Source organism: Symphalangus syndactylus, chromosome 8, assembly GCF_028878055.3.
Source record: "Symphalangus syndactylus isolate Jambi chromosome 8, NHGRI_mSymSyn1-v2.1_pri, whole genome shotgun sequence".
NCBI lineage: Eukaryota > Metazoa > Chordata > Mammalia > Primates > Hylobatidae > Symphalangus > Symphalangus syndactylus.
In genome coordinates, this window is record NC_072430.2 from 97431378 (window position 1) to 97441016 (window position 9639).

The window sequence follows — 9639 nt, forward strand, 5'->3', positions numbered from 1 at the left end:
TAAGGTGAGACTGCTTTGCAGGTAGTGGGAAGGGAACTCTGACTGGGCCAGGGTAGCAGGCAATTCATGTCAGTTATTGGGTTCTGGGAGAATGAAAATGTAATGGAATTACCCAGCTCTCCCTCCACACCCTCTACCACTATTTCAGTAACAGACAGTAAGAAAGACTATACAAATTCTTTTTTTTATTTTTATTTTTTTATTATTATACTTTAGGTTTTAGAGTACATGTGCACAATGTGCAGGTTTGTTACATATGTATCCATGTGCCATGTTGATTTGCTGCACCCATTAACTCGTCATTTAGCATTAGGTATATCTCCTAATGCTGTCCCTCCCCCCTCCCGCAACCCCACAACAGTCCCCGGAGTGTGATGTTCCCTTTCCTGTGTCCATGAGTTCTCATTGTTCAATTCCCACCTATGAGTGAGAACATGGGGTGTTTGGTTTTTTGTCCTTGCGATAGTTTACTGAGAATGATGTTTTCCAGTTTCATCCATGTCCCTACAAAGGACATGAACTCATCATTTTTTATGGCTGCATAGTATTCCATGGTGTATATGTGCCACATTTTCTTAATCCAGACTATCGTTGTTGGACATTTGGGTTGGTTCCAACTCTTTGCTATTGTGAATAGTGCCGCAGTAAACATACATGTGCATGTGTCTTTATAGCAGCATGATTTATAGTCTTTTGGGTATATACGCAGTAATGGGATGGCTGGGTCAAATGGTATTTCTAGTTCTAGATCCCTGAGGAATCGCCACACCGAATTCCACAATGGTTGAACTAGTTTACAGTCCCACCAACAGTGTAAAAGTGTTCCTATTTCTCCACATCCTCTCCAGCACCTGTTGTTTCCTAACTTTTTAATGATGGCCATTCTAACTGGTGTGAGATGGTATCTCACTGTGGTTTTGATTTGCATTTCTCTGATGGCCAGTGATGATGAGCATTTCTTCATGTGTTTTTTGGCTGCATAAATGTCTTCTTTTGAGAAGTGTCTATTCATGTCCGACAAATTCTTTTATTACATATTTATTGGGAGCATAATGATTTTACCAAATATATTCAAATACCTCAGGTGAAGCCCAATAAACGTCAACTCTGAGAAGCCTGAATTTGAAATCATGAATATGAATTTTGAACTAAGAATAGTTAAGGAAGCACAAGACATAGCAAAACAAAGGACAAATGACAAAATAAATTTAAGAACCACTTATCTGCCATAATTAAATTTATCAGTATGTGAATATAATCTGCTTAGGCTTGTTGGGTGAACTTATAAATCATAATGAAGGATGCAATCTCAGTTAGTATTCCTGCCCATAACTGAAAACCTAGTATAGCAATTTTGTGAGGAATTTCTAGCATTTAAATTATACTTGGAATTACATTTGCATTTAGAACCAAGCCACTTGCTTGTGAAGACAAGAATTTGATCATAAATTATCTGTAAGGTTTATGTAAGTCTCCATACTTTATGAATGAGAAGACCAAATCGAAATGATGTGGCAGTCTGGGTTTATTTAGTTATGGTTTTATCACTTGACTTTTTTACTTCCATGCAGTGCATTGATGACTTAGTTTTCTCCTCAAATGACTAAAAATGACTTAAAGTATCCCTAATAATCATTTGTGTCAGTTGTCAGTTTATTATTTCTCGGCTCTGAATTCACATTTCAACATATGCTCTAAAGCAGAATATTTTAAATAATTTTTCCTTTGATAAGAGCAGTAGAGGGTGCTTGAGGAATAGTGCATTACAGACTTCCTGTGTGAGCTGGGTGTCAGCAGGACGGGGGTGAGGATAGCTAGTAGAGCCTGCCCCAGTCACCTGCCCAGCCTTTGTTCCTCTGTGACACTGCAGCCTCTGTCTGGTGATAATCTTTCCACAGCACTCTCTGAAAACCGGAGCCCCACAGACTGTCCGCTCTAAAGATCTCCGGCCCCATCAATTGCGGGGAATCCCTTGGATACACTTGCTTAGAGTTGTTGATCCCCTATACCCTGGAGGTGGCCTTTCACTTACCAAGGAACTCAGATCAGCTCTGGTCTGGCCAAAATTGTGAACTTTCCTGGTATCCAGTGAACTGACCCACATTTTCTCCAACAAAGTCTGAACACCTTCCAAGTTTGTCCTTGAGTACTCTCCATCAGCCCTAAGATACCATACAGAGTTTCCTTACATCTTATCATTCCTTCTTTTTTCTTAAAAACAAACAAACAAGTTTATTGGTGACGTTAAAGAAAAAGGCTGCGGGCGGGTGGCTGGAGCCAGGGTTACATGCGCTGCCCCTCTTGGTCTTGCGGGTGCATCTCTGAGATCAGCCGTTGCAGCTCGGCCGCGTGGCGCATGTGCATCATGATGACGCTCTCGTATTCCCTCACCGACAGCACTGAGCCCTTTGACAGTGCTGGGCAGCTGGGGCCCACGGTGCTCTGGGGCTTTCCCTCCAACCAGGAAATCTTCAGAGGGTTATCCACCAGGCCAACTTCATTTGGACAGCCAGCTCCGCAGCCTTGGCAGTCGCAAACTCCACCACAGCAGTGCCTACCTTCTTACTGGAAAGCACCAGGTTGAGAACCTGTCCATACTTTTGCAAAAGCCATAGGAGGACATCTTTGGAGAAGCCACCTTTTACCTCCCCCTGAGCCTTCTTGCACGTCCATTTTAGCTTTAGTGGGGGTTCCTTGGCCTTTAGTATTTTGTCTTTCCTCAACCTCTGGTCACGCTCCTGGTGTATCTGCTCCCGGATCAGCCTCTGCTGTTCCTCCAGCTGCCGGGAACCCTCTTCACTCAGACGTTTGATCTCTCGCTCTACTGTCCTGGTGCTCAGGCTCTCCTCCAGCTCCTCCTCCTCTTCCTCCTCCTCCTCCCCCTCCTCGTCCCCCTCCCCCTCCGCCTGGTGCTGCCGCTCCCGCTTCCAGGCCTCCAGATCAAGCTTCACTTTCTTCCTTTTCTCATCTAGTTTCTGAGTCCTCTCTGCTGCCTGCTTCTTGGCTTTCCTGACCTTGTCATACTCAGCCCTGGCTGCAGCATCGGTCAGCACCTCCAAGGCCTGAGAATGCTGGTGGAAGGGTTCAGCTGCCAGTGGAAGAGTTCAGGGTAGCAGGAGGGGGCCTTCTGCCTATGTGCCTTCTCCACCTCTTTGTCTGCCACCTTCTCCTCAATGTCTAGCAGCACGTACAGGTCCATCTGTAAGAGCTCCTTGGTCACTGCCATGGTTCTGACCTGACAGATTCGTACTCCATTTTTCGGTCCTTTCTTTCTTCTTTTTTTTTTTTAACCATGCTTAATACTGCTTTGTATCAAACATCCCTGCTAATCTACTGTGTGATGTTTATCTCCTAAATGAACCCAGACTGCCATATTATTTTGATTTGGTCTTCTCATTCATAAAGTATGGAGATTTACATATTTCTTAAAGATAATTTATGAACAAATTCCTGTGTTCATAGGCAAGGCAAGTCATGAAAATGCATTGCAATATTTTAAAACAGCATTATTTACTTTTAGTTATGGATGATTTTAATAGCATACAGAATGAATGTGCATTTTCAGGAAAGAAGCATTCTAATTAAAATATTGCAGATGGGTTCCTGAAATAGGAGATAATGTCTAACTTAATGGGGTTTTTTGAATATCTGTTCCAGATCACGTGTTTGTGAATTTAAAATTTCTGTTAATTTCCTGACGATTTTGACATTATGCTATATTTAAAATTGGTGGGTGGGTGCAATTATACCTGACAGAAAAAAAATGAGGGAAAAAATACGTTTAAGAAAATCATTAAAAATATGTACATTTTATTGATACAGTGTAAAATAGAAACCTTACTTAACATTTTAATATTTTTCTCTCATCTTTACAAATACATTCAACAAGTTGAAAATAAGTTTCTAAGAATTGGTCTGTAATGGCCAGGCACGGTGGCTGAAGCCTGTAATCCCAGCACTCTGGGAGGTGGAGGCAGGTAGATCACCTGAGATCAGGAGTTTTGAGACCAGCCTTATCAACGTGGTGAAACCCCATCTCCACTAAAAATACAAAAATTAGCCAGATGTGGTGGCAGACACCTGTAATCCGAGCTACTCAGGATGCTGAGGCAGGAGAATCGCTTGAACCTGGGAGGCTAGGTTGCAGTGAGCCGAGATCACGCCGTTGCTCTCCAGCCTGGGAGACAGAGTGAGTTTGTGTCTCAAAAAAAAAAAAAAAAAAAAAAGAATTGATCTTTACCGCATTTACACATTTTAAAAATTGAGTATAGAAGGTTTGGGAACATGTGTATTTTCAGATTACATCAGAAGTACTAAAGATTCAAGCAAAAAATGCACTCATTCAGGAAAACCCAATTTATAGATGCTTGAGCTGAGAAATTCCAAGACAATATTATAAGGCTATTAATGATATTTGAGGCCTACAAAGTTTAGTTCTACTTGTGTTTAATGATGTGTCTTAGTAATATAATGTATTAAAAAACAGCCCTAAATATGATCTCTATATAGGGTAATCATTTTGCATCCTTTCACTTTGTGAAAACAGATGAAAGGTTTTTGGATTTTGGGTTATTTTAATTTTACTTACTTAGGGGCACACTTTACCATTGCTCTATTAAACTTCAATTTGAGGAAAATTAATTTAACCAGTCTTGTCAGAAAAAATAGGATTTGCTAGTTTTGTGAAGGGACAGTTCGCTATAGAGACCAAAAATAACTGGCACTGTGGATTTACCCCAGTGATGCTTTAGTGATCGTTACAGATTGATTTGCTGGGCCCTCTTTTTATGGCCTGTTTTTCTATTTTGGCTCAGCCTAGAAAAGCTGGTGTCTGGTGAATAATATAAATTTTATTTAATATGTACACCTCATAATACCCCTAGTACTCTTAGGTTTATAAGGGGCATGCACATATATCATTTCAATTAATCCTTACAAAATAAACCATTAAGTCAATAAAAACAGACACTTTCACAGTACAAAATTTTCAAAGACAGGGAAGTTAACATTTATCTTTCCTTGGACACATTTGGATGCATTATTAAAATACAAATTTTGCATGAAATGTATCACTTAATTTTTCCAACTCACATGATTGTTACTTTGAATCTGAATATTGCAAGCCCAAAACTTAAAAAGATGAAAAAGTTTCTGTAGATGCAGAAAATACGTACATAGCTTAACCAGGGTCCAATTCAGCCCTACTTACATCTAAGATTCATGTATTTCCACTGCACCTTAATAGCTCTTCTTCCTTCCTTCCTTCCTTCCTTCCTTCCAATGATTTATTTGGCATAAAATAAATGAAAGTGATGCACTTTGTGCTGGCCATACACCCAAGTGTAAGATTTAGTTCTTGTACTGAGAGACATGTTTCACAAACAGATTTCAAATAAATAATTATTATGCAAACTCAGGGCTTTTCAAATTGATCCAGTTATTTCCCCTTTTATTTTGTTATAGCCTCTCAATTTTGAATATTGATTTGCTCACATATGTGAACAAATTCCATCCCAATAAAGGTGGAGAGCAGAAAATTTTACCTTTAGAAAACAAACTTCTAACTCCCAAACTCTCATTTTAAAACTTGTTTTATATCGTTTGTTAGTTTGATGTTGTTGCTATTATTGTTATTTTGCCACTCAGAGAACTCATGGTTAAAATTTGCCTATACTAGGGGCTTATAGTGTGTCAAATATGTCCTAATAAACTAGCAATCAAGGAGAGTTAAAGGACTTTATGATAACAAAGCATTGTTACATTTTTAAAATTGAAATATAAAATATGTACACAAATTATAAGTGTATAACTAGATCAATTTATACAAAATTAACAATCCAATAGAATCTTCTGTAGTTTAAGATGCAAAACATTAGAAGCATCCTAAAAACCCCAGGAGAAAGGAGGTAATCATTAAGATATAGCATGAGATAGGATTCTGGTTAGTTTAAGTTATTCTATTTCCTGATTTTTCTATAAATTACATGAGTTCACATTTTGATAATTCATTGAGGTTTATATTTTAAGTGTAATTAATTATCCTTATGTGCTACATTTCACACTAAACACATCTTTAAAAACAACAAACCAATGTATAGTGTTAAAGATTTTCATTATGTAAAGCTTTTGTTTTGAGAAAATGTGCTTTGATATGAATTTTTGTTATTTGTCAAGAATCTTGATTTTATGCATCAAAATTTGCTGAGATATGTACTCTGCTTACTTCTTGATATCATGTAGCATTGTCAGACATCATCTTTTATCTACAAATCTACACACGTATAAAAATTTTTCATTCCATCTTATTCAAGTACATATTCTTAGATGTACTTATTCAAGTATATATATATAAAATCTCACTTTTCTACAAATCATGGTTTAGAAATTCTATATTTTATTTGCCAAATTTTTTGTCTATTTTAAAAAGAAAAAATATATAGCTTTTTCTTTTACCACAATATTTCCTCTACTTTGCTTTATTTACATTGCATGAGTTACAAATAAAAGTGTCTGCATTGACAAACATCTCCACAGCTAGACATTTCAACACAAGCTTTTTCCTTTGGTTATAACTGCAGATGGAAAACTAAATGAGTGCTACCTTCCTCAACTCTTCTGTGAAAATAATAATATTTTAGTCAGTATTTAACTCTATTTGGAATAACATGCACAATGTTAACTCTTGTATATAAATTTCCTCTCCATCACCCTTATGAGATTTCACCTCTTTCTATGCCTTTATGTTCTTTTCTACTGATCCACTGTGCGTTCTTTTCTCACTGTTTTTAGTGTTCCAAATTTTCTGACTTTATTGGAGAGGTGGGAAGAGCTCGATGGATATTATTAATTTATATAAACTTATTTTTCTTGAATTAATTTGATATGAAACATCTGGATTAGTGACTATTATTTTTATATTCATCTAAACAACTGATATGTTAAAGACAAAAGTCATTCTTACATACACAGAGAGAATAGGATACCAAGAACTCCAGACAGACCATTCAAATTTGCTTTCAATGCTAATGAATTCTATGTGCTTTCCAACGGCAAAATCTTCCCTTTACACAGGTAATTTTTAAAATCACCTTTATATGGGTTGTGCAGATATGCCAATAGACATAGAAACAAAACATATTATTTATCCTAATAATCTTGAATTAACCATAAATTTTCTCATATGACTTTAGATATATTAAAAAATATGTTAAATGTGAAAGAGATAAAAATTTAAGTTTAAGGCCTGTAAATGGTGAGAATATTGTGTCAATGACCCTTATGTGTTTTTTCCCCCTCCTTCAAAAAAAAATCTTTCTGAGACAGGGTCTTTCTTGCCTAGGCTGGAGTGCAGTGGCACAGTGATAACCCACTGCAGCCTTGAACTCCTGGGCTCTAGCAATCCTCTCATCTAAGCCTCTTTAGTGTCTAGTACTATAGGTGCACACCAACACACCCAGCTATTTGTTCATTTATTTATTTATTTTGAGATGGAATCTCACTCTGTCACCCAGACTGAAGTGCAGTGGCATGATCTTGGCTCATTGCAACCTCCATCTCCTGGGTTCAAGCAATTCTCCTGCCTCAGCCTCCCGAGCAGCTGGGATTATAGGTGCCCCCCACCACCAGCAGCTAACTTTTTGTATTTTTAGTAGAGATGGGGTTTCACCATGTTGGCCAGGCTGGTCTTGAACTCCTGACCTCAAATGATCCACCCACCTCAGCCTCCCAAAGTGCTGAGATTACAGGCATAAGCCTCCATGCTGGATACACCCAGCTAATTTCTAAAATATTTTTGGTAGCGACCAGTTCTCACTGTTCCCCAGGTTGGCCTCAAACTCCTGGACTCAAGCCATCTTCCTGCCTCCGCCTCCCAAAGTGGTTGTATTACAGGCATGAGCCACTGAACCATCCGCCTATGTTTTACACCTCCCTGTTTCCATGTTCTTTGCCACTTCACTTGGATTTGCCCATTGCTTGACTCTGGGTTTGGTCATGTGATTTACTTTGACCAATTGAATGTTAGCCAATGTCATGCAAATAGGAGTTTGAAATGTGTGTATATGATTGGGTTTTTCTCCTCTCTCATTCTTCTGTTAATACCATAAGGGCATACCCAGACTAGTCTACTGGAGGGTAAGAAATGTGAAGTATATCTGTGTTGCTCTAGTCATGCCAGGTGTGCACAGCCTAGATAAGCAAAGAGGCTAGTTAATCCCCAGACACATAAGTGGGCCAAGCCAAGAACAATGAAGTCACCAACTGACCCAAAGACAATTGGTGAAATGATTGAAATTGAGCATTGCTTATTTGTATCATGCTTTTTCTAGAGTTATTTAAATTTTAAGGTATGTTTTTGTGAAACCTTAATACAAATAATGATTTAATTTAAATTTAAGATTTTGAAGACGTTTATACAAAACTGCAACTGTTCTAATTAATACGCTTGCAAATTAAAAATAAATTTAAACAAAAGGCAATTTTATCGCCATTGGGTAATTTAAAAATTTATACTTAATATGAACACTTCCATGTAAATTTTAACTGCAGTGTGCACTTCATGATAGCAGCAGCTGCTTACTGATGGGTTTTTAGTCCTCAGCTATTTTGAGGGCTGAACCCCAGTGGGGACTTTGTCGGTGTCAATAACTATTAATAATTGCTGACAAATAACCAACACCCCAAGAGCAAGTTTCCTGTTGATAACTTGTGAAAAACAAATATATGGTAACTTTGACATTATCTTAATTTTTTTACAATGTATATTTCATTGGATATCAAAAAAAGATATTGTCTGTTTCAGTAAAGTACATGTGATTTTGGCAGAGAGTATGAAGAATTTTTCTTAATGTACTTTTTTGTGGTGGTTGTTTAAATATGGCTTTTTGAGGTGAAGAAAGTGCATCTGGAAAACACTAGATAAGCTCAAGTGTGACACCAAAGTAAAGAGATTCTATTAGCAAAATAGGCTTTTTGTAGAACTTTAAAAAAATTGTATCTTCGAGTGTGTGTGTTTATTCATAGCATTTTCCTCTGCTGTTTCTTTATCAAAGGTAGTGGTGCCTAATGTAGCAATGTGAATGATCAGAATAGAAGCTTCTAGGAGTTTAAACATAAAAGGACTTTTTCTACTGCTTCCCCACTCTCTACAAGATACCAGCCATAATACAGTATGGCCAAGATAGTAAATCACTTTTAAACCCCAAAACTTCTTCTTTGGAATGCTACGTCCTTATGAAATCACAGAGGAGACAGAGGAGGGTTCCGTGTAGACATAGGCTTCTTAGAATAAATGAGATTAGTTTTCTTATGAAGGGCGGCCATAACTCATAGATTTTTATTCTCTCAAGAAAATTGCATATTGTTATATTTTGGATAGTAAAATAAAAGTTGAATTCTCTCTCCACTTAGAATATAAAAAGTTGCTATTGACTGTCACTTTCACTCAAACAAAAAAAAGTATATAAGCAAAAAAGTATATGTGTGTATTGGCTGTGGGTTTGTCATATATGGCTTTTATTACATTAAGATATGTCCCTTGTATGCCGATTTTGTTGAAAATTTTAATCATAAAGTGTTGCTGGATTTTGTCCAATGCTTTTTCTGCGTATATTGACACGATCATGTGATTTTTGTTTTAAC

At 37.4% G+C, this 9639-nt stretch overlaps 1 protein-coding gene across 1 annotated transcript; it reads right to left on the reverse strand.

Annotated features, from left to right (window-relative positions):
- Nucleotides 1-1507: 1507 nt before the first annotated feature.
- On the reverse strand, nucleotides 1508-3226 carry LOC129488201 (dnaJ homolog subfamily C member 17-like). The gene is given in 3 exon segments (XM_055290077.1): nucleotides 1508-2504; nucleotides 2507-3100; nucleotides 3103-3226. Coding segments are annotated over 3 exon segments (939 nt in total). The 3' UTR covers nucleotides 1508-2283.
- Nucleotides 3227-9639: the final 6413 nt, after the last annotated feature.